This window comes from Theropithecus gelada, chromosome 15 (genome assembly GCF_003255815.1).
Source record: "Theropithecus gelada isolate Dixy chromosome 15, Tgel_1.0, whole genome shotgun sequence".
NCBI lineage: Eukaryota > Metazoa > Chordata > Mammalia > Primates > Cercopithecidae > Theropithecus > Theropithecus gelada.
In genome coordinates this window covers 59,804,919-59,830,204 of record NC_037683.1, presented here as the reverse complement: position 1 = coordinate 59,830,204, position 25,286 = coordinate 59,804,919, and the positions used below count along the sequence as shown (strand labels likewise).

Below are 25,286 nucleotides of genomic sequence, written 5' to 3'. Positions count from 1 at the left end.
AACTCAGAACTCAGATGGAATGAGGAGCCATGCCATATACATCTTTCCAACAGTCACCCTCCAGAAGAAAACTCTGTGTTGACAAAAATCTGCTGACTTGTCTGTGGGTTTGTGAACAGAATAAACTGTTTCTTCTTTTATGTTTATGTATTATTGCTTATAACTATATTCTAAAATATATAATAACAAATAATAACAGTACTTGCAGCTTAATGAAAGAAAAAATGCAAGTATCTTATTTATACTAAGAGAGAAGAGAAAACTGAAGAACAATGGATTATCCTTACATATTTGGTTTGGGATTACATTGAGAGCTACCTAAATACCAGAAACCCATTCTTGGTCCTGACTCCTACTCTGTTATCCATAGCTCAGTACCTACTATCTGGTGCAGAAAGAAGTGGAATGGAATTATCAGGAAGACCCAGTTTTTAGCCAAGACTAAAAGTTTTTAGCTAAGGGGATAGAAGAATTTGTGCACAGATAGAAGGCAGATGGGAATTTGTTTAAAACGGAATGGAGACCCAGAGGTCACATAAGACAGGGTTTAGAGGAAGTAGCCCCAACAACATCATAATACAGAGCACTGATAATGAGATGATAGATAGATTATGCATTTGGGGAGGAGGCCAAATATAAAAAATAAGACATGGTTTATTTACTGTAATTGGTCTTAAAGTTTTGAGTGGAACTCTGTTGTAAAATATTTTCTGTGCCAGAGCTGACTCCTTATACCTACTGGAAGTCTAATGCCAGGGGCTTCTGAGTGGGAAGTGGATTAGTAGGTGTTTGGGGTCCTTTGTAAACTTCTAGTGTAATGTGAATAGCTGTGAGGTAGTCAGCGTGTCATCTTAATACATTGTTCTTAGTTCTTTTTCCAGCAAACTCTTTGTTTTACATTTAGTTCACACCGCAAATTAGTAAGTCAGGCTTGGTGCTTTTTGACCCACACATTAATTTACAATTAATGTGCTTAATGTACACTCCGTGCCAGTTACATATTATTAATTAGTGGCACTAGTATTAGTTCAAATTTTCTTTTATTATGTATTTAATAGGGCCTATGTTTGAAAGTTACTGTGTTTCTGTAAAATGAAGTATTTTTTTCCTCATAAAAGGAATGACATTAAAATCTCCTGAGTAGGGAATTTAAGAGGCAAGAAAGGAGTAATTTCATTTGGATAGCTGAAATTGAGAAAAGTTTTATAGAAACTTTTCAGGTATGAAGGATAGTAGTAGAGATGTTACATGAGTTAGCACTCATATATTGAATTAGTTAAGGAACCAATGTGGGAATCTAGGTCTTCTATCTTCCAGTCAAGTCCTAGTTTCACTTTTCTTCATTCCCTCTTCCTTTCCTGTCGTTATGAGTAGAATAGGAAGATACTGAAAGTGTTGAGGCTCAACTGTTGCTCCTTTAAGTAATTTCTAAAATTAAAATTGTCTTATTTTCATATATATGTGATTGTGTATCTAGGTATCTATTTGTAGCTTAGTAGTTGAACACCGTGAATTACACCAACCTAAGCATTATTTTCCAAGTTTTCATCAAATAACTAAACAGTTTCTGTTAATACTGAAAATCTAGTAAACGTGTCAGAATTTGGTTATGATTAGTTGCTGACATAAAACATGAGGGCAGACTTCACTGTACTTTAGAAGATACTGGCTTTCACATTTGCCGCAGAAGGGAATTCACATGAGTGCTTCTTCAGATAACGTCTCTAAGTTTTGCATATCATTAGTTCTACTTGCTCCACTTTTGATAGAGTGGCAATGTATTGAACATTGTAAAAATTATGCCCTATGATTAAAAAAATCCATCTCTGGTAAAGCATAAAAAGAAAATGAGTATATTTTTCACTGTTTAAAATAATTGAGGGAGTAATTATAGAGTCAGCAAAAAGAAAAAAAGAACCCTACTGACTTATCACATATCAATGCACACAGTGTGTTTTTAATATTTTCAAAAAAGGGAAGGCAATCTCAATGTAAGTGTAAATGAAATTAGTTTTTGCATATATTTGCTGAAGGTCAGTTACCTAGCTTCATACTATAAATTATTTGGCCCTGGACACAATATTGTGTTTGCCATACTAGGGAAATGAAATATGAAAGTATTCCTAAGTATAGATTTTCCTAGAGGCATTTGGGGTTTTATCAGTCTCGAGCTCTCCTCTTGAAACTGTTTCATTCCTTAGTTATGAAATTACTAATTTTAACCATTTAAGGCACAGGAAATTTTACATAATTTTGATTTAATAGCAAAATACCCTTAAAAAATTAATCCACTTAGGTGAAAAAGACAAAAATGAAGCCAAATGAATGTTATTAAATTTATAAATTTATTTCACTTTCCAGATCTTCTTGGAATAAATGTCAGTAGAATTTGTATAAACCTTGGTAATGTCTTAGACTTAGATACAAACTTAACAGGTATATTTAATTTTCTGTAATTCCACAATGGAGCCAGAAGCAGGACTCATGAAAATAGTAACTATATGTTTTTGCATGTATCCTTCAAAGTGAAATCCTTAACAAATTTAACAGTATATATTAGGCTGCTGATGAAACAGCTAAACCTGTCTGCCAGGTGGCTTCGAATATGGAATTAATTTTTACATGGCATCGATAAGTTACTATTTCAACACAACCATGTGGTAATTGATACCCAATAATGTTTTAGGTTTGTACCCGCCCCCCACAAGAAAAAAACCTAACAAAACTAAAAAGCAGTGTAATATAGTACTGTGGGATCCACAATAGCATTTTCTTTAGTTTCCCTTAATATCAGGTTGTCATTAGGAAAGATTCCACAAGTTATTTAAACTAGAAATGAAGTAACATGTTTCATATCTATTTCAAGGGATAATTTTTCATGACCCAGTATAATGCAACTAACAAATCTAAACGTCTTGGAATTTAAGATATAGAGGTCAAATTAAGGGATTTTATAAATCAAATGGGAGATTTTAAATTATCAACTGACTTCCTTTACATAGAATGTTTTCTAGTAATTGTAAAATACTGTCACTTTAAAAATATTATTCTTGTAACCTCTAATGATTGAGTGCTTAAGTGATAACTAGAAATATATTTTCTGTCTCTGTGCTTCAGTTTGAAAATGGAGGTTCCATAATCTTTGTTCCAAACATTTGGGTTCTTATAGGTGTTTTTTTGGGGGGGGTATTCTCCATATTGTTGACATTTTAAAATAGTTTTCAAACAAGCTGTTTATATTCACTAGAAGTTAGAGAAAGAAAAGCCTCCTTAGGAACTTACAAGGGAGATCACTGTGTATTTCTGCTTTTTTTTTTTTTTTTTTTTAAGTTATCTTCATGTGTATCATTATTGATTTTGGAGGACAAGCTGGTGCAATGGGAAGAAAAGCAAGACAACCATAATCAGCTTTGGAACTAGATGCACTTACTTTGTGCACCCATGGAATGAATATCTTGTGATCTTTGGCAAGTTATTTGATATTTCTTTGCCTCATTGTCCTCATCTGGGAAACAATACCTCTCAGGTTTATGTATTAAATGAACAAATATATTTTAATGCATACCTGGTACAGATTATGTGTCAATAAATATATCCTTTCCCCAATAATATAAGATCTGATTCTCAACTAACTTTCCCCAGTAATATGTTCACTTTGGGAATAGGAATTGGTAGAGAAGTAAAGATTTGTGTATTCAACTCAGATGTACTCCTTCTTATAAGTCTCCACTCTCAAATTACTTTTTTCTGTTCCTTTTTTATCTTTTAAATGTGTATCTAGTGGAATGAGCATTTAGAAGCATAATACATGTATAAATTTTGTGTTTAATTTTCTATGGCATATGTAAGCAGTTTTTATGAATTGCTGGTATTGCTTCTGAGCAATTATTACAAATGTGAGAGAAGGGAACCCCTGTGAACCTTTAACATTTCTCAGGAGTTAGTGGTAAATCCATGAACATATATTTTTAAACCAAATTACCCACCTCTTGGAGTTCAATCTCTGTTAATTCTTTATGAAAGCAGTGAAGTATCAGTTCCAATGATATAATGATAAAGCAACCCTGGAAATTAAATCCCAAAGCAGTGCACCTTTAGATTGTTCAGGAGATAGTAGGACATCCCATGAGCCATCACATATTTTCAAGTTTTTATAGTCAATCTATTTTTTCAGCAATCTTTTGGGAAATATGCCAAGACAATTTATTGCATACGTGCATCTATCTTCTAAAAGACATTTGGGATATTTCTTAGTCTGACCTCTGCACCCTGAGACACTCTATAAAGGAAACAATCAGAAAAATTTAACAAAGAAATAAATAGGTTAAGAAGAAAGCAATCTAGGCATTTGCACTGAGTTTGCTACAGCGCCATTGCTACATTTAAGAGCTGTAGTTCTTCCTCACATTTTAACTGAAAGCCACCAGTTATAATGTTACTTAAAATCTCCCCATTAAATAAGACAGTTGCTGAACAACTAAAAAGTACAAAATATCACAAAATCAAAAAGCAGCAAGTCACAAGGCGATTTCCGCATCCTAGCATGTGTGTGTGTGTGTGTGTGTGTGTGTGTGTGTGTATGAAAGAAAACGTTACAGTTAACCGTTAAAATTGCTTTCACTCCATTCCACCACCTCATCCTGTGGAGTCTGCCTCCGGAACGCCGCGGGAATCTCTCAGTGTAGTTAGAGCAAAGGCCAGCACCCTCTGCAAAGGTGCTCTGCGGCGTCGTGATCCAGGGATTTTAGGATCTGTGGTGGCTTGCACATCCTCTCTTACCCCTCTACTATCTGGTGGAGTTGGGCGCGGGTCTCCAGGGCTTCCAGAGAGTGTCGTTTCGCGTGTTACTTGCCATGCACACAAACTAAAGCGCCGCCGGGCACTTACTGAAGCCCACCTCTGCCCTCGTCCACTTTGTCCTCAGTCTTCAGGTTTTCCTTTTTGCCTCTAGGGCCTAACTTGTGGGTTCGCCTTAACTCCTCAGCAGACAGTGGAGTGAACGCATCGACTGCCCCCACCCAAATGCCAATCACTGCCTTCTCCCATCGGAAGATTCTTCCGTAGCCACCAGGGCCGGTCAAGGATTTCATATGCACTTTCCCTCAGAAAAACCTCTGGAACGTCACACACTCCTAAATATCCCTGGAAATCTGCGTCTCTGTGTTTGGCTTCATGGTGAGTATCGAGGGCCAGATCCAGACAAAGAAAAAAATGTATGGAAGGTTATTCCCGGTCGGCTCCTCCTTCCTGCGAGTCTCAGACAGGCTTGTAGGCTTACAGGCTTTCCGCCACTCCCCGTTGGCAGCCTTCATCGAATTAGGTGGGTGGGGGTGGGAAATTGGGGAAGAAAATAAAGTCGTTGTGGGCAGCTGGGGAACCGGGCGGCTGGGGAACCTGGCGTCAGTCCCCCGTGGCCGCGCGCAGGTACCCTGCAACGTCACGGTGGCCCCGCTCCTCGGCCAGGTCCACGGGCAGACGACCCCAGGCATCGCGCACGTCCAGCCGCGCCCCAGCCCGGTGCAGCACCACCAGCGTGTCCAGGAAGCCCTCCCGGGCAGCGTCATGCACCGGTCGGGTGAGAGTGGCGGGGTCAGCGCAGTTGGGCTCTGCGCCGTGGAGCAGCAGCAGCTCCGCCACGCGGGCGCTGCCCATCATCATGACCTGCCAGAGAGAGCAGAGTGGTCAGAGCCAGGGTGGGGGCAGGTATGGGAGATGCCGGCCGGGGCAAGGCAGGTGGAGCCATTTAAAGAAACACCTATTTGTGAAGTATTCACCCAGTGCAGAGGTGTTCAGGTCTCTGGTGTCTGGTGTTTCTTCATTTGCTGATGCAATCCGCTTTCCCACCCCACCTTCAGGTTATACTCCACTCAGTACAAATTAAATGCCATTTTATTCTCTAAACGTGTAGAGACAAGAAAGTTGATGGTAAAGTGATGATCGTCATTGTGGAAAAACAAATCTTGATTTCCATCGGAACATGGGAATCTATTTTGTTAAGTGATTTATGGGCAGAGTTAAATTTATTTGGCTTTTAAAGTTTTAAATTATTTGCCTTCCTGACCCCTCCTCCATAATCCAGGTCCAAAAATGTTTATTAGGTACTCAACTACTGTTTGTTAGAAGTTGGGAGTAATGGTTTAGGGGAGAAAATAAACAATTAAGTTTCTTTTTTCTTCCTTTCTTTTAAAAATTTATTTAGTTCTCATAGCAAATCCCGTGTGGAAGGCTTTTGTTTGTCATGTGTCTGTGCTCATAACTGGATTGTACTGTGATAATTTGAGCCAAAGTTGGAGATTAGAAGGGAAAAGTAAATTAAATCATGCAAAATCTTATAAAATTCAAGAATAAATGATTTTTCCTTAATAAACAGTTCATCATTTTTATTTTAGAGTGTAATATTTTTAATGTAACATAAAACTAACTATATATACTACAGGATTTTATAATAGCTAAGATTTAAAAACGTTAAACAGTAAATATTTTGCTATATAAAAAGAGCTTGGGCCAGGCACAGTGGCTTATGCTTGTAATTCCAGCACTTTGGGAGGCCAAAGTGGGCAGATCACCTGAGGTCAGGAGTTCGAGACCAGCCTGGCCAATATGGTGAAATCCCGTCTGTACTACAATAAATAAATAAATAAATAAATAAGCTGGGCATGGTGGGGCGTGCCTGAAGTCCCAGCAACTCAGGAGGCTGAGGCAGGAGAATCACTTGCACCCTGAAAGCAGAGGTTGCAGTGAGCTGAGATCACACCAGTGCACTCCAGCCTGGCTGACAAAGTGGGGCCTCGTCTCAAATAAATAAATAAATAAATAAATAAATAAATAAATAGAGCTTGGATGTTAGCAATCAGGATGATGCATAACTTAGAAAAAAATGATGTTTTGCAAGAGTAATCCTGTAGCAGCCCTTTGTGAACATGAACATTATGAAAACATTTGCTGTCATATTTTAAGTTAATTATAAGACAATTTTTGGTAACAAATGTCTAAAATTGAGTTATTTGTTATGGGTTTATGTACTTTAAAATATACCATTTAATTGAAAGGCAGTATACTTCTCATGTTTTGTCAGCTTGTTTCATTAATATTAGAAATGTTCATTTCATCTCTTGAAAACCATAAGTTATATCTACTAGTGATGTAAGGATAGTTTACATAGAAAAAAGAGGGGAAAATAGCTGTTCTTAGTATTTCAGAAAATGGTGAATTACATATATAACTTGTTTTTATAATTATTAATAGAATTTTAAGTTTTTAAGAAGCACTTTACAATAGTTTTGTTCCTTTAAAAATCCCTTATTTGTTATACCACTATTCTAAGAATTCAAAAGAAATGAACACTTCTTTAAAATCTACACTATTAACAAGATCCCTTAATATTAGCTTAGTTTTGGAGGGTGATAGTGAGGTGAATACTGAATATGGCCAATAGCCAACAGTAAAGTACAAAAGCATTGTCCTAGATTGTAAAATAAATGAAAAATATCAGTACTAATTAAAGCAGGATTCGTAAACATTGAATAAGTGTATTTTAACGATGAAGATAAGGATGCATTATTTATGAAGATCCTTTGCCATTCAAAAAGGACCTAACAGTTGCTGCAGGAATATTTTTGTAATCTGGGCACTGAGTATGATAATTAAAGAATGAGAAACCTATAGAACTATATATTTTTTCTCTTATGCATCACTCATAAGACACTGCTAACATAAAAGGAACTAAGTGCTGTGGCTGAGGATTCCGGTTTCATTCCTTTGAATTCAATTAGCCTCTATGAGAAAACAATACAACAGATTTCATATTGTAGCTTAAAAGTTTACACTGATTTTTTTCCATGTACTATGATTTTGTAGAATTCCTTAAATCCAATCCAGAATGTGTAACTTATAGTTTACTTATCTTTATCGTTGAAAGCAAACAGACAAGATAATCGTCCTCCCTAAATAACCTTTCCTTTTCGCCTTTTCTCCCCAATTCAATCTATTCCTTGCATCTCTGATGATGAGATGGCAGAACAAAAACCACTAAAAAAGCTTAAACAGTGGATTTTTCAATGTCTCTCTTTAGAATTTTTGCTGGATAAAAGCCTGTTTTACGCCTGGGCTGCACACCTCCGGCCAAGGGAGACTGCTATACAAGTCTACATCGGCGACCTTGATTCCAGCCCCGACCCGCCGAGGCCGCGCCCCGCGTTCGCGCGCCCCCTGCCGGCGAGGCCCTGGGGCCCCAGCTACCTGGATCGCGCGCCTCCCGAAGCGGTTGACTCCGTTGGGATCCGCGCCGGCTTCCAGGAGCTGTCGCACCTTCTCCACTAGTCCCCGCGCCGCGGCGCTGGTCAGGCCCTCATCGCTGCCGCCTCCACTGGGCATGCCCTTGTTCTCCTCGCGCATTCCGCAGTCCCCAGACGCGCAGAGGCCCGGATAATCCACCGTTGGCCGTAAACTTAACGACACTCCTCCCTTCTTTCCCACGCTGCTCCGGCGCACTCTCTCCTTCCTAGAAGAGCTGGGCTCAGCTTCATTACCCTCCCGCCGTCCTTCTGCGGCTTGGGGCCCCGTGCAATGGTCGAGCCGCCGGTAGTTAGCTCCGGGCTTTTCCTGGCGCTCAAGAACTAGCGGGCGCTCCTGGATTGCTTCTGGGGAAAAGCGCCTAGTGCGGCCGCAGCCGAGCTCAAAGCGGCTCTGGCCGCAGGGTGCGGACGCGTCGCGGAGTCCTCACTACCCCGCCTCGCTCTGGCAGAGTGGGGAGCCAGCCGGCAAAGAATTCCGTTTTCAGCTGGGCCAAGGGGCCGGCCTCTCCCCACCCCCTTAGGCTCCGCCCCCTGTCCGCTGTGCTCGCCGGGAGGCCAGGCCCCGGCCGACGCGTCACGAGGGAGGGGAAGCCTGTCCAAAGGTGCTGAGACGCATGCGCCAGAGACTGGGCCAGGGAGCCGCCAGGAATGCCGGCTGGACTGCTCGCTGGATGTCCGGTAAAGCCAAGGCTAATATTTTGGGAATGTTGACCCACTATCCTCAGCTCCTAATCCCCAGTAGGCGGAGCAGAGGATTTCTGTTCCTTCAGCCTTATGCCAGTTGGTTTCACTGTGGAGACGTTAGTGGCTCCCTTGTGGCCGAGAGAAAGGCATTGAAAATAACTCTGTCTTTCTTAAGATGTCTGAGAGCGACAGCTCTGCACCTGTCATACAAGTTGAATTCATCCCTAGGCAGTACTTGAACTTCACAAGTTTCATATCTTGTGTCAACCTTAGCGGTTTTCTCTTGGATGTGTCTTTCTATTTGAATTTGTCAACCATAAAAATAGAGAAAAATCCCGAGAATCATGTTTTGCATGTGCTTTTTAATTCTTTCCATGTTTGCATTATGGATACAACCCTTAAGAGAGAGAGAGAGAGAGAGAGAGAGAGAGAAAACTAGTTCGAGATTGAGAGTGGCAACCTAGCACACAAGACAAAAAAAAATTGTGCTTTAAGAATCTGAGATCCCAGTTTCATCATGTTTGCACAGTAAATCTTTGCACTCTTACCTATTTAAACCCACTTTGTCAAGTATTTTATTTTTATTTATCATGAGTAATAAAGGAAATTTATGCAGTAATAATGAAACATAAGAGAGGGGTGTGGTGCTGGGCTTGTCATTAAACAGGCTGAACCTGTCATTAAATTCTCTTCTGAAGATTTAAATGCCAAGTGTTTTTATTTTCTTTCTAATCTTCCTGGGTGAGTTTGAATCAACATTTATTACTTTAAATATTTAAAACATTTCAGCGGATGCTACATTGGATAGGAAGAGAACCACAAGTTATGGATTTGTTGCCTAAAAACTTTGGTGAGGAACTACATAAGTGGACCTCTCCTAAAAGTGAACAATTTTTATTTACAGAATCATTTTGGTTCGGAGTGCTGAGGAAGAAAAAGTCTTAACAGGAGGGCAATTGCTTGCTTATTGCAAAATGAGAGTCTTCACATGTGTTTTTTTTTTTTTGGAAACCTTAGCTCTGACTCCTCATTACCCCAAATTCCTGTAGAATTTTAAAAAGCTCTTTATTTTAAAGACAATGGGGCCCATGGAAGTGGTGGTTAGGGCTGAAAATCTACTGACAGAGCCTCAACAGAGCTGAAATCCACCTGGACAGCGAAGGGAACCGGGTAGCATTAGTAACAACTTCTTTCTCTTTCCATCCAACCACCATTTCCTAGTCTTCGGGTTCTTAATTTCTTTACCTTTTACTCTTACGCTTTTGCTTTGACCTTTGAGTTTCTCTGAAACCTATCAAAAAAGTTAGGACAAGATAGTCTGAGCCAATTCCTGAGCCATTTTCTTAGGTAATGTCTCTGAAAAATGAAAACTGTTTGGAGTTGATAAGGAAAGGGAAGATGATGTTTTTCTTTGAGGGGGACATAAAGAATGGTGATAGGGAAAGAATCAATGAGTAAGTAGAATGACTGAGAATCTTCCACGAAGCAGACGTGTGAGCTTTGCGAAGCAAGTTGACTGAATGCAAAACAACCTTGGGTAGGGAGAATGTTGCCGGGGGCATTCGCGCTTACTAGCACCACGGACAGCGCTTTGCTTATACTCATGCCTGGGTGGTCCTGACCAGCTCCAGACAGAATTCTAACGCTTCACACTTGATCTTCCAAAGCCCCTTTTCTCCCATCAAGTAGAAAGAACATTATGGGAGCTCAATGGATTTCTTTGAAAAACCAACCTGCTCAACCTGGTTTTCAAATATGATTGGATTTTATCTAATATTCTCTGTATAAAGAATATTATATAGTCTATATTTAGAAGAAGAGAAGAGAAATCAAACTTATTGTGTACTCTGTACCAAGTGCTTTGCAACTGTTGTTTCATTTAACACTCATAGAACTCCTCTGTGGCATGTGTCCATATTTCAATTTTACAGACAACCCTAAAGGATCAGAGAAGTTGAGTGACTTGTATACTAGCTAATCATGGTTGGAGGTGGGTATAACTTGTGCGACTTCAGAGTCTTTTTATCCTTTATACTACATAGTGTGTTTTTAGCAGCTGTCATGGTAGGCTTAACTGGAAAAATGTAATAAACTGGCTTATAATTATTTTTCAGTCTACACTGTGTTTTCCAGATGGCTCACTTCACAGCACACCCTTAACAGACTTCAAAGATGACATTTCACATGTAATACAATAGCACATTTGTCTTGGACAATAGAGTGAGATTATGAAACATTCTACCTCTCTTCCTCTCTTTGAAACCCAGCTGTCTCTAGGGTGAAACACAATCTGTTGTTAATGCTTTAAACACATTTAAAAGGTGAAGTGAATGGGAACATAGTGGGCAGCTGAAACTTGGAATTGTCAGAGTCATGTCTTTTAATAAGGTGCATAATTTATAATGAGAAGAAAGAGAAAGTTAATGGCAAATTGGCATGGAATTTTGGAGGTCAGTGGAAGGGAATGATTAGTATCCATTCCAATGTTGCACATAACTCAGATCACTAGTAATAATATTTTTATATTCTAGTTGGTGAAATTGTCTGTATATGACCTTGCTATAAAAGTATGAATAGATCCGCCATCCTCTTTTTCCTCAACAAGGTGGCTGAGCTGCAGACGCAGATATGCAGCTCTTTGTGGAGACCCTCACGGGCAAGACCATCATCCTTGAGGTCGAGCCCAGTTACACCACTGAGAATTTCAAAGCCAAAATTCAAGACAAAGAGGGTATCCCACCTGACCAGCAGCGTCTGATATTTGCTGGCAAACAGCTGGAGGATGGCTGCACTCTCTCAGACTACAACATCCAAAAACAGTCCACCGTGCACCTGGTTCTGCACCTGCAAGGTGGCATTACTGAGTCTTCCCTCTGCCAGCTCACCTAGAAATACAGCTGCAACAAGATGATCTGCCACAAGTGCTATGCTCGCCTGCACCCCTGTGCTGTCAACTGCCGCAAGAAGTGTGGCCACACTAACAGCCTGTGCCCCAAGAAGGTCAAATAAAGCTCTTCCTTCCTCGGAGGGCAGCCTCCTGCCCAGGCCCCATAGCCCTGGAGCCTTAATAAAGTGTCCCTTTCATTGACTAGAAAAAAAATGTATGAATAGAACTAGTTGACTGGCCAAGAGAAACAGCAACCTAACCTTGCCCTCATTTATGCACACTTTTGCATATGGTTAGGTCTAAGATAGTGTTTATAAGTGAGAAGAGAAGAAAATTCATAGTCTCTTTTGGGGCTTTTTCAAATTTTTTATGACACACCTTCCCATCAGGAGGTTTGATTTTCTCCATTTTATGAGTTGGAATTTATTGCCCCATGATCCACAGTATATCCACTTCTGTATTCCCATGTGTTTTTCAAGATTAATTAAATGGTGGACTTGTTCATCATTTTAGCATCTGTATTAGTTTGCTAGGGCTGCCATAACAAAATACCACAGACTGAGTAGCTTAAACAACAAATATTTATTTTCTCAGAGTTTTAACTTCTCCTGAGGCCTCTCTTCTTGACTTGCAGATGGCCATCCTGCTACTGCCTCTTCACATAGTCATCCCTCTGTGCACACATGCCCCTGGATCTCTTCTGTGTGTCCAAATTTCCTCCTCTTTTGAGGACACCAGTCAGATTGGATTAGGGCCCACCCCAGTGGCCTTATTTAACTTAGTCACTTTAAGGGCTCTATTTCCAAATACAGTCAAATTGTGAGGTATTGGAGTTAGGACTTTAACATAAGAATTTTGAGGTGACAGAATTTACCCATAACAACAGCATCTTAATTTTTACACATTTTACTTTTCATTTCTTTTAAAACTGTTATTAATAATTTATTCATTTGAATAAGGATTAAAATAAGGCTAGGACATTGAAATTGGTTGAAATAGCTACCAGTCTCTTGTATCTCTCTGTCTCTTTTTCTTAATAAGGGACAGATTTTACCTTGTCGACCAGGCTGGAGTGCAGTAATGTGAGCAAGGGTCACTGCTGCCTCGAACTGCTGGGCTTAAGGGATCCTCCTGCCTCAGCCTCCAGAGTATCTGGGACTACAGGTGTTGGCCACCATGACTGGCTAATATTTTTACTTTTTTGTAGAGATGAAGTCTTGCCATCTGGCCCAGGCTGGTCTCGAACTCCTGGGCTCACACAGTTCTTTCACCTCAGCCTCCCAAAGTGGTGGATTACAAGCGTGAACCACTGCAGCTGGCCTCTTGTTTCCTTTAATCTACAGTTTCCCTCTTTTTTCCTTTTTTTTTTCTTTCAATTTATCTATTGCGGAAATCAGCTTTATCTGTAGTTTTCTAAAGCTTGTATTTTACTAAATGCTTCTTTATAATGACACTTAACATTTTTCTTTGTCATTTGTATTTCTCATATTTTATTATTTAGGCCTAGAGTCTGTATGTGATTCAGGTTTGCTATTTGGGCAAAAGTATTTAATAAGTGGTGTTATGTACTTTCACCAAGAGACACATAATATGGTTGTCTCTTTCTATGATTCTAGCAGCCATGGATAATTATTTCATAGCTTATTATTTTCTTGGGGGTGGTAAAATGGTGATATTCTAATTTTACTATCCCTTCATTTACGCGCTGGAATGTCTTTTTAAATTTTCTATTTATTTATTTATTATTATTTGAGACAGAGTCTCGTGCAGTCACCCAGGCTGGAGTGCAGTGGTGTGATCATAGCTTACTGTAACTTGCAACTCCCAGGATCAAGTGATTCTCCCACCTCAGCTTCCCCAATAGCTAGTACTACAGGCACACACCACCTGGCTAATTTTTAAATTTTTTGTAGAGACGAGGGTCTTGCTTTTTTGTGCAGGCTGGTCTCAAACTCCTGGGCTCAAGTAATCCTCCTGCTTCAGCCTCCCAAACTGTTGGGATTACAGACATAAACCACTGTACCTGGCCTGGAATATTTCTATGTAGAAAGTTCTCTTCATTATCTACTTGATTGCCTTCAGGCATATGTAAGAAAAACAGGATAAGCCACTAGATTTTGAAATGCATTTATAAATTTTCAAAATAATGAGTTGAGTCTCTAGCATCTTTCAAAGGTGACTAATGATTTTAACATTACTATAAACCTATAGATTTAAACATAATTGTTGTGTTTCAACCCATTATAGTTATTACTCCTGTTGATGATCAAGCTCTGTCTTTGGCCAGTGGGAGCCTCTGCAAATTGATTTCTGAATCTTTTTGACATGGAACTATTAGTCTTTGACAAAATCTTTGATTTCTGATATGACAATCTATTCCAGTTTTATCTTATACACTTCCAGTCCTATATATAATATTAACTATTTTTCAAAGAATTGCTGGTTTTATTTTTAGTGGGAAATGGCATTTAAAATAAGGAAGTCAGCCAGGCGCGGTGGCTCACACCTGTAATCCCAGCACTTTGGGAGGCCGAGGAGGGCAGATCACAACGTCAGGAGTTCAAGAACAGCCTGGCCAATATGGTGAAACCCTGTCTCTACTAAAAACAAACAAAATTAGCTGGGCGTGGTGGCACATGCCTGTAGTCCCAGCTACTCAGGAGGCTGAAGCAGAAAAAAGTAAATAAAATAAGGAAGTCTGCCTATATGGGTTATCCACTTCTTTTTTAGGGCTCAGCCTACCCCTTTCACACAAACCCAACTGAATTCGGACTCTCTATGTGCTAGGCAAGTTTGAGCTTTTTCAGGTGTATACACGGGGTTTACTGAACTCTGGCATAGAATAGTTTATTTCTTCATTTTATCAAGTTTTGTCCTATCATTGAAATTCATTCTTGAATAAAGTTATATATAGTTCAGTTACAGCAGAGATCCCATTTTGAAAAATTATGTCAACATTGGGTTGTGTACGTTGTCACATCAGTAATGTAGAGTTCTTATTTGCCAGAAATTTTTGTATGAACAACATATTGAAGTTATTAAGTTAATGAATTCTGCCAAGGTATTGATATATATTTGTTTATTATAAGCGTTTAAAAACAAAGGGAACCTTTTAAAGTTGAAGATGATTTAATAGGCCGTTGCATGCAAAGAGGTGTTGCATTAGTAACCAAACTTAAGCTACTGCTGAAACAACTTTATGCTTGAGTTACATATGTTGATGGCAGCCAATAATTATTTGTGAAATTTCTGTATCCAGACTCTCTTCTGGTCTACTTTTAATGGATCTAGTGTTAATGTTAGAATCTAGTGCATTTCACAACTGTTGCTATTATAGATAGAATATCAGGACGGATAGTGAGGTATTGAGTTAGATGAAAACATTTTCTAAAAGTATCTCATGCCTGTAATCCCAGCACTTTGGGAGGCTGAGGCAGGTGGATCACCTGAGGTCAGGAGTTTGAGACCAGTCTGACCAACATGGTGAAACCCCGTCTCTACTAAAAATACAAACATTAGCTGGGGGTGGGGGCAGGCAGCTGTAATCCCAGCTACCCAGGAGGCCGAGGCAGGAGAATTGCTTGAACCCAGGAGGCAGAAGTTGAGTTTTTCCCACAGCTTTCGATCCTGATGACTTTTTTTTTTATTGTTACTTTCAACTTCCTTGCCTTGACTGAAGCCATACTTACATATTACTGATAACATATGCCATGGGCCGGGCATGGTGGCTCACGCCTGTAATCCCAGCACTTTGGGAGGCCGAGGCGAGCGGATCACCTGAGGTCAGCCGTTCAGACCAACCTGGCCAACATGGTGAAACCCTGTCTCTACTAAAAACACAAAAATTAGCTGGGCTTGGTGATGGACGCCTGTAATCCCAGCTATTCAGGAGGCTGAGGGAGGAGAATTGCTTGAACCTGGGAGGCAGAGGTTGCAGTGAGCCAAGATCAGGCCACTGCACTCCAGCCTGGGTGACAGAGCAAGACTTCATCTAAAAACAAACAAAAACATAATCCATGTATGTGATGTAAAGAACACCAACATGTTTATATCCTCCTATTTCAATCTACTTTTACTTCATCTACATTTTTAGCAATAATGTGAACATGAAATCTTAAATAATTAGCTATCTGTAATATATTTACTCATCCACTCAAAATATTGAGCCTCCCAATAAACATCATACACTATATTCTAGGTACAGGTGATAAACAATTCAGAGAGTATTAATTTCAAAACATGGTAAGTGCCATGAAATAAAAATCCTGGATGCTATGTAAATGGATAGTGAGAGAGCTGATCTGGTCTGGTAGTTGAAGGACTTGAGATATTTGAGTTGAGGTCTGCAGTATTATAGAAAATTAGCTAATCAAAAGACTGGCAGTCTTTCCAAGGAAGGGCATGTGAGTCAGAAGAAACTGCATGTGGCAAGCTCTGAGGTGGGATAAAACATGGACACATTGAAGGAATTGTGACTGGAGCATAGGGATGGAGGAAAATATTGTAGCTAGCTGAGAAATAAGCATGGAAAAATGTTGTAGAGTTGTATAGGCCATGTTAAGGACTTTTGTCTTTATCTTAAGGAGAAGCCATTGATGTGTTTATGAAGACACTTGATGTGATCAGATTTTCAGTTAAATTTAAAAAATACTTGGAATGCATTTTGGAGAATGGTTTGGGGGAGAGGCAAGAGTGGATTTTGTGAGCCAGTATTTCAGAGGATGTGTTATGGTAGCTTGGACTAAAGTGCCTAAGCCAAGATGGAGAGAAGTAGACTGCTTTAAGACATATTTGAAGAATAACATCAGCAGCGCTTAGCAATGAACTGGAGATGGAAGATGAGGGAAGGGAAGGTGTTAGGCAGATTTTTACAATGAGAGAGGTTGGTGATCATAGCCATCAAGATAGGGAATGCTGGATAAGAATGTAGTTTAAGGTGAAGATTATGAGTTCAGGTTCAGCAAAACTGAACTTGAGACATGGTGAACGATATATCAAGGTGCAGATATCCAATGGAAGTTAGAGAGAGTGGTCTAGAGCTCAGGGAGGAGTGTGTATCCCTAATTTAGACCAATTCACACTAACAGATATAGTAATGCAATTTTCTTTATACTGAAATGCAGATATTTGAGTATAGAAAATGAGCAGACATTTGAATATAGAACAAAGATTTATTTTTTTCAGAAAAAGAATAGTAGAGTATAAGCAATAATATTTAATCCTAGGAATTAATTTCAAACCCTTTTTTATTAACTTTTATTTTAAGTTCAGGGGTACATGTGCAGGTTTGTTACGTAGGTTAAACTTCTGTCATGGGAGTTTGTTGCACAGATTGTTTCATCACCCAGGTATTAAGCCTAGTACTCATTAGTTATTTTTCCTGATGTTATCCCTTCTCCCACCTTACACCTTCCAATAGGCCCCAGTGTGTGTTGTTCCCCTCTGTGTGTCCATGTGTTCTCATCATTTATCTCCCACTTATAAGTGAGAACATGTGGTATTTGGTTTTCTGTTCCTGCATTAGTTTGCTAAGGATAATGGCTTCCAGCTCCATCCATGTCCCTGCAAAAAGACATGCTCTTGTTCTTTTTTTATGACTGCATAGTATTCCATGGTGTATATGTACCACATTTTCTTTATCCAGTCTATTATTGATGGCATTTATGTTGATTCAATTTTTTTGGCTATTGTGAATACTATTGCAATGAATATACACATACAAGTGTCTTCATAATAGAATGATTTATATTCCTTTGGGTATATACCCAGTAATGGGATTGCTGGGTTGAATGGTATTTCTGTCTTTAGGTCTTTGAGGAATCATCACACCATCCTCCACAATGGTTGAACCAATTTACACTCAAGAGTGTCTAAGTGTTCCTTTTTCTCCACTAACAGCATCTGTTATTTTTTTGACTTTTTAATAATAGCCATTCTGACTTATGTGAGGTAGTATATCATTGTGGTTTTGATTTGCATTTTTCTAATGATCAGTGATGTTGAGCTTTTCTTCCTATGATTGTTAGCCACATGTATGTCTTCTTTTGAACAGTGTCTGTTCCTGTCCTTTGCCTATTTTTTACTATGGGTGTTTTATTCTTATAAATTTAAGGTCTTTATAGATGCTAGATATTAGACCTTTGTCACATGCATAGTTTAAACAATTTTTCTCCCATTCTGTAGGTTGTCTGTTTACTCTGTTGATAATTTCTCTTACTGTGCAGAAGATTTTTAGTTTAATTAAATTCCATTTGTCAATTTTTGCTTTTGATGCGATTGTTCGTTGTGTCTTCCTCATGAAATCTTTGCCTCTGCCTATATTCTGAATGGTATTCCCTAGATTGTCTTCCAGGGTTTTGATAGTTTTGGGTTTTACATTTAAGTCTTTACTCTATCTTGAGTTAATTTTTGTATATGTGTAAGGAAGGGGTCCAGATTTAATCTTCTGTATATAGCTAGCCAGTTATCTCAGCACCATTTATTGAATAGGGAATCTGTTCTCCATTGCTTGTTTTTGTCAGGTTTGTTGAAGATCAGATAGTTGGAGGTGTGTGGTCTTATTTCTGGGTTCTCTATTGTGTTCCATTAGTCTGTGTCTGTTTTTTTTTTTTTTAATTTTTAAAATTTATTTATATTTATTTATTTATTTATTTTTACCAGTGCCATGTTGTTTTGGTTGCTGTAGCCCTGTAGTATAGTTTGAAGTCAGGTAATGTGATGCCTCCAGCTTTGTTCTTTCTGCTTAGGATTACCTTGGACAATTAGGGCTCTTTTTTGGTTCCATATGAATTTTAAAATAGTTTTTTCTAGTTCTATGAAAAGGTTCAATGGTAGTTTTGTAGGTATAGCATTGACTCTATAAATTGCTTTGGCCAATATGGTCATTTTCACAATACTGTTTCTTCCTATACATGAGCATGGAATGCTTTTCCATTTGTTTATGTTATCTCTGATTTCCTTGAGCAGTAGTTTATAGTTCTCCTTGTAGAGATTTTTCACTTCCTGGTTAGCTGTATTCCTAGGCATTTTATTCTTTTTCTGGCAATTTTGAATGGGGATTTGCTCCTAATTTGGCTCTGGGCTTGACTGTTGTTAGCGCATTGCAATGCTAGTAATTTTTGCATATTGATTTTGTATCCTGAGACTTTGCTGAAGTTGTTTATCAGCTTAAGAAGCTTTTGGGCTGAGACAATGGGGTCTTCTAGATGTAGGATCATGTGATCTGCAAACAAAGATAGTTTGACTTCCTCTCTTCCTATTTGGATGCCATTTATTTCTTTCTCTTGCCTGATTGCTCTGGCCAGAATATTCAATGCTATGTTGAATAGAAGTGGTGACAGAGGGCATCCTTGTCTTGTGCCAGTTTTCAAGGGGAATGCTTCCAGCTCTTGCCCATTCAGTATGATGTTGGCTGTGGGCTTGTCATAGATGGCTCTTATTATTTTGAGGTATGTTCCTTCAATACCTAGTTTATTAAAAGTTTTTTAACATGAATGGACGTTGAACTTTATTGAGGGCCTTTTCTGCATCTATTGAAGTAATCATGTGGTTTTTGTTTTAGTTCTGTTTATGTGATGAATCATATACATTGATTTGCATATACTGAGTCAATTTTGCATCTCAGGGATAAAGCCTACTTGATTGTGGTGGATAAGATTTTTCAGGTGTTGCTAGATTCAGTTTGCCAGTATTTTGTTGAGGGTTTTTGCATCAGTGTTCATCAAGGATATTGGCTTGAAGTATTCTTTTTTTGTTGTATCTCTGTTAGGTTTCAGTATAAAGATGATACTGGCCTCATAGAATAAATTAGGGAGGAGTCCCTCCTCCTCATTTTTTTGAAATAGTTCAGTAGGAATGGTGCCAGTTCTTCCTTATACATCTGGTAGAATTCAGCTGTGAATACCTGTGGTCCTGGGGTTTTTTTGGTTGGTAGGCTATTAATTACTGCCTCAGTTTCAGAGCTTCTTATTGGTCTGTTCAGTGATTCGATTTCTCCCTGGTTTAGTCTTTGGAGGGTATAGTTTCCAGGAATTTGTCAATTTCTTCTAGATATTCTAGTTTATGTGCGTAGAGGTGTTCATGATATTTCCTGATTGTTGTTTGTATATCCGTGGGGTCAGTGGTAATATCCCCCTTGTCATTTCTGATTGTGTTTATTTGAATCTTCTCTCTTTCCTACTTTATTCATCTAGCTAGTGGTATATCTATTTTCATTATTTTTTTCACAAAACTAACTCCTGGATTTGTAGATCTTTTGAATTGTTTTTGTGTCTCTATCTCCTTCAGTTCAGTTCTGATTTTGGTTATCTCCTGTCTTTTGCTAGCTTTGGGATTTGTTTGCTCTTGGTTCTCTAGTTCTTTAGTTGTGATGCTAGGTTGCTAACTTGAGATCATTCTAACCTTTTGATGTGGGCAGGCATTTAGTGCTAGAAATTTCCCTCTTAACACTGCCTTAACTTTGTCCCAGAGATTCTGGTATGTTGCATCTTTTGTTCTCATTAGTTTCAAATAACTTCTTGATTTCTACCTTAATTTAATTGTTTACCCAAAAGTCATTCAGGAGCAGGCATTTTACTTTCCATGTAATTGTATGGTTTTGAGTGAATTTCTTAGTATTGATCTGTAATTTGATTGTGCTGTGATCTGGGAGACTGTTATGATTTCAGTTCTTTTGCATTTGCTGAGGAGTGTTTTACTTCCAATTATGTGATCAATTTTAGAATATGTGCCATGTGGTAACGAAAAGAATGTATATTCTCTTGTTTTTCACTGGAGAGTTTTGTATATATCTATCAGGTTCATTTGATCCAGTGTTGAGTTCAGGTCCTGAACATCTTTGTTAATTTTCTGTCTTGGTGATCTGTCTAATATTGTCACTGGGGTGTTAAAGTCTCCCACTATTATTCGGTGGGAGTCTAAGTCTCTTTGAAGGTCTCTAAGAACATGATTATGAATCTGGGTGTTCCTGTGTTGTGTGCATATATATTTAGGATAGTTAATTTTTCTCATTGAATTGAACCCTTTACCATTATGTAATGCCCTTCTTTGTCTCTTTTGTTCTTGTTGGTTTAACGTCTGTTTTGTCAGAAACTAGGATTGGAACCTTGCTTTTTGCTGATTTCGATTTGCTTGATATATTTTTCTCCAACCTTTTATTTTGAGGCTATCTCATTGCATGTGAGATGGAGCTCTTGAAGACAGCATTCCAATGTGTCTTGGCTCTTTATTCAACTTGCCACTCTATCTTCTAATTGGTGCATTTAGCCCATTTACATTTAAGGTTATGATCCTGTCATCATGATGCTAGCTGGTTGTTTTGCAGACTTGTTTTTGTGGTTGCTTTATAGTGTTACTGATTTATGCACTTCAGTGTGTTTTCATAGTGACTGGTAATGGTCTTTCCTTTCCATATTTAGTGCTTCCTTCAGGAGCTCTTGTAAGGTAGGTCTGGTGGTAACTAATTCCTTCAGCATTTGCTTGTCTGCAAAGGATCTTATTTTTCCTTCACTTATGAAACTTAGTTTGGCCAGATACAAAATTCTGGGTTGGAGTTTCTTGTCTTTAAAAACGTTGAATATTGGCCTCCAATCACTTCTGGCTTGTAGGGTTTCAGCTGAGAGGTCTGCTGTTAGTCTGATGGGGTTCCCTTTGTGACCTGGCTTTTCTCTGGCTGCGTTTAACATTTGTTCTTTCATTTTGACCTTAGAGAATATGATGATTATGTGTCTTGGGGATGATCTTATTATGGAGTATCTTACTGGGGTTTTCTGCATTTCCTGAACTTGAATGTTGGCCTCTCTGGCTAGGATGGGGGAGTTCTCATAGATGATATCTTAAAATATGTTTTCCAAGTTGGTTACACTATCTTCCATCTTTTTCAGGTACACCAATGAATTGTAGATGTGGTCTCTATACAATATTTCTAGGAGGTTTTGTTTATTCATTTTTATTCTTTTTTTCTCTATTCTTGTCTGCTTTTCTAATTTTGGAAAGGTAGTCTTCAAGCTTGGAAATTCTCTCTTTCACTTCGTCTATTCTGTTATTAATACTTGTGGTTGCATTATGAAATTTTTGGGTCTGGGAGTGGTGGCTCACACCTGTAATCCCAGCACTTTGGGAGGCTGAGGCAGGTGGATCATTTGAGGTCAGGAGTTTGAGACCAGTCTGGCCAATGTGGTGAAACCCCACCACTACTAAAAATGACAAAACAAAAAACAAAAAACAAAAAACAAACAAACAAAAAAACCCCAAAAAGAATAGCTGGGCATGGTGGCACATGCCTGTAACCCCAGCTACTGGGGAGACTGAGGCAGGAGAATTGCTTGAACCTGGGAGACGAAGGTTGCAGTGAACCGAGATCATGTCACTGCACTCCAGCCTGGACGAGTTGAGACTCTGTCTCAAAAACAAACCTACACATTTTTTGTGGCGTGTTTTTAGCTCTATCAAGTCAGTTACATTCTTCTGTATTCTAGCTATTTTATCTGTAAGCCCCTCCAATGTTTTACTATAATTTTTAGTTCCTTTGCATTTTGTTACAACATACTCCTATAGCTCTGTGAACTTCATTCCTATCCATATTCTGAATTCTGCTTCTGTCATTTCAGCCATCTCAGCTTCAGCCTGGTACTGAACCCTTGCCAGAGAGGTAGTGTGGTCCTTTGGAGGAAAGAAGGTACTCTGACTTTTTGAGTTTTCAGTGGTCTTGTGCTGATTATTTCTCATCTTTGTGGGCTTATCTACCTTCAATCTTTGAGGTTGCTGACATTTGGATTTTTTTTTTTCCTTTTATCCTATTTGATGACCTTGAGGGTTTGATTGTGGTATAAGGTCGATTCAACCAACTGGCTTTGTATCTGCAAGATTTTAGGGTGCCATCCCAACTCCTGGACTGCATACTTTAACTCTGGATGACTTGTATTGGGCCCCAGCTTTGTTCTCTGGTTCCTTGAGGTTTGGAGTCTACTTTGCTGAGGGGACCAAGGTGTGGCAGCTGCAGCTGAGTGCTAGCAGATTCAGGAGTGCCTGCCTCCCTGTGAGCACTCACCATGCCATTGGAGGCAATGCATTTTTGTGGGGAACAGGGGGCTCCTGCTATAGGCTCTCCGTGCGTTTGCAATGGAGGTGGTGTTGGTTTGGGGTGAGGCGCTGGCCAGTGCAGATCTGATTGCCTTCTTGGTCACCTGCAAGTGGGAGGGATTGCTCAGGGTGTGGGAGGATCCTCTGTTCTCCATGCAGCATTACCACAAGAGTGAGGCACTTTCAGCAGCAGGGCTTGCTGGCTGTGTGCCGCTAAGGTTCTGTCTGCAATGGTGGTAGGCAGAGGTCAAGGGGCATACTTCATTCCTGTATGTTGGTGGGGCAAGTAAAGCAAAATCCACCTGTGCAGACATGTGCCTACAAAGTGATGTGGGGAGTCTCCATGGGCTCAGAGGAAGCTGCAGTATGGGGAGCAAACACCTGGGCTGGTGTGCAGCAGTAAGGGCTGTCTTGCTGGAGTTCTCTACTGGTCAGACATGGTCCACTGGTGCAGAAGCTACTGTGGGCCACCACAGCACTCAAGATGTCCCTGAAAGAGGCCAGCAGACCAAGGAGCCCTCAGGTTGCACCAGCCCTGACTGATGTGCAAGACCACTCTGCAGAGATCAGGTCTGAAAATTCCCTTAGGGCCAAAGTCTCTTATGGGAGCAAGTTGAGCCTAGAGGGATCGCCATCCCTGTCCATGCTCTGCTATAGACACTCCTGCACTAAACCTTCTGGGCTCCACATCAGCTGGCTTGCTGCTCTACCACTTTGCTTGTCTCCTGGGGGCTCCGCCCGAGAGAGATGTGGGTCAACAGTTGCTCAGTTCAGTCAGCCCAGGATGGAGAGTCTGTGCTGTGGGCCCACGCTGGGGGCTCCCTGTCTACTGAGGAGCAGTTGAGGGGTGAGGTGGGACCTGTGGGAGATGGACTGGCCTCCTCTCCTTGGGTCAACTGCTGCTTATTGGAGGTGTGGATACGACACTTAGGGTCCTTGCTCCTTTATTAGTCAGAGGGTAGCAAGGACAGTTCCACTGCAGAGGTAGTGGCAGAGAGGCTTTCAGTTGTCCCTGGAAGCTCTGTCCAGGGAGTGGCTGAGTTGCTATTGGCTTGATAGCTCTGATGCGGTGTGGCTATAGGTCCAGGCCTGGAGGACCTGCTTTTTGAGGAGATATGGGAATGGGCACCCACATAACAGTCTGTCCACTTATCCACAGGGCTGCTGTAGTATGCTGGGGACCTGCTCCAGTCCCTAGTCACTTCAGATTTTCCAGTACGTGGAGGTATCACCAGTGAAAGCTGTGAAAAAGCAAAGATGGCGGCCTTCCTCTTTCTCTGGGAGCTCTGTCCCTGGGAAATACAGGCCTGTTGCTGGCCCGAACACACCTGTAGGACATGGCTGAATACACTAGTTGGGAGAACTCACCCAGTCAGGAGGAATGGGATCAGGGACCTGTTTCAAAAGTAGTCTGGCCCCATTTTCATAGAGCAGTTGTGCCATGCTGGGGGTATGCTTTAGCTCCTGATCGCCTCAGACACTCTGAAGTCCAAAGGCTGGAATGGCTAATTTGCTTAAACAGCAAATATGGTGGGCTACTCCTCTCCCTGGGACAAAGGTCCCATGGAGGTCTGAAACTTCTGTCAGTCAGAGAACACCAGTTGGGGTAACCAGAGACCCCAGTTGGGAGACTCTACCCAGTGATGAGGAATGGGATTGGGGACCCGCTAAAAAAAAGTAGTGTGGCCACATTTTTGTCGGGCAGCTGTTCTGTGCTGGGGTACCCCTTCCACCCTGGTTGGCTTAAGCTCTCCAAGCCTGAAGGCTGGAATGGCTAAGTTGCCCAAACAGCAAAAATGGCAGTCTGCCCCTCCCTCTGGGAGCTCTGTCCCAGGGAGTTTTCAAATCTCTGTCAGCTGGAGAACACTGGCAGGCATGGCTGGAGGCCCCAGTTGGGAGGTCCCGCCTGGTAAGGATGAATAGGATCGGGGACCCACTTAAAGCAGCAGTCTGGCCACATTTTGATAGAGCAGCTGTGCTGCGGGATCTCTTTCACCGCTGGTTAGTTTGGACTCTCCAAAGCCCAAAGGCCATAATGGCTATGTTGCCCAAACAGCAGAGACGGGGGCCTGCCCCTCCTCCTGGGAGCTTTGTACCAGGGAGGCACAATGTTGCTACTGGTGACTAGCTGGAATTCCAAGCCAGTGGGTCTTATCCTGTGAGGCTCTGTGGAAGTGGGGCCTGTAGACCTTCTCTGCTGATCTTGCTGGATTCAGCCTCTTTCCTGGGGTATATATGGGAGTCTAACCTCCTGGGGTATGTTTGGGGGTGTAACCTCCAGCTTTGCAAGAGTCGCAGCTACTTTTGCCCAGACACCCAGAAAGTTGGAGTATCTAAAACTC

At 40.4% G+C, this 25,286-nt stretch overlaps 1 protein-coding gene, 1 long non-coding RNA gene and 1 pseudogene across 3 annotated transcripts in view; 2 read left to right on the top strand and 1 right to left on the bottom strand.

The window, feature by feature from the left end:
• Nucleotides 1-25,286, top strand: part of LOC112607792 — a 127,147-nt gene that overhangs the window by 5,783 nt on the left and 96,078 nt on the right. The gene's annotated exons all lie outside the window — the stretch shown is intronic.
• On the bottom strand, nucleotides 2,327-9,052 carry CDKN2B (cyclin dependent kinase inhibitor 2B). 2 transcript variants are annotated; one of them, XM_025358918.1, is made up of 2 exons: nucleotides 8,239-9,052; nucleotides 2,327-5,661 (listed from the first exon to the last, which is right to left on the bottom strand). In XM_025358918.1, exons 1-2 carry the CDS (start codon nucleotides 8,392-8,394, stop codon nucleotides 5,401-5,403), a joined length of 417 nt encoding a protein of 138 aa, XP_025214703.1. In that variant the 5' UTR covers nucleotides 8,395-9,052; the 3' UTR covers nucleotides 2,327-5,400. The 2 variants fall into 2 exon arrangements, with proteins under 2 accessions (XP_025214703.1, XP_025214702.1); XM_025358917.1 differs by having other exon boundaries at nucleotides 5,320-5,661; nucleotides 8,116-9,052.
• LOC112607791 lies at nucleotides 11,574-11,987 on the top strand (annotated as a pseudogene).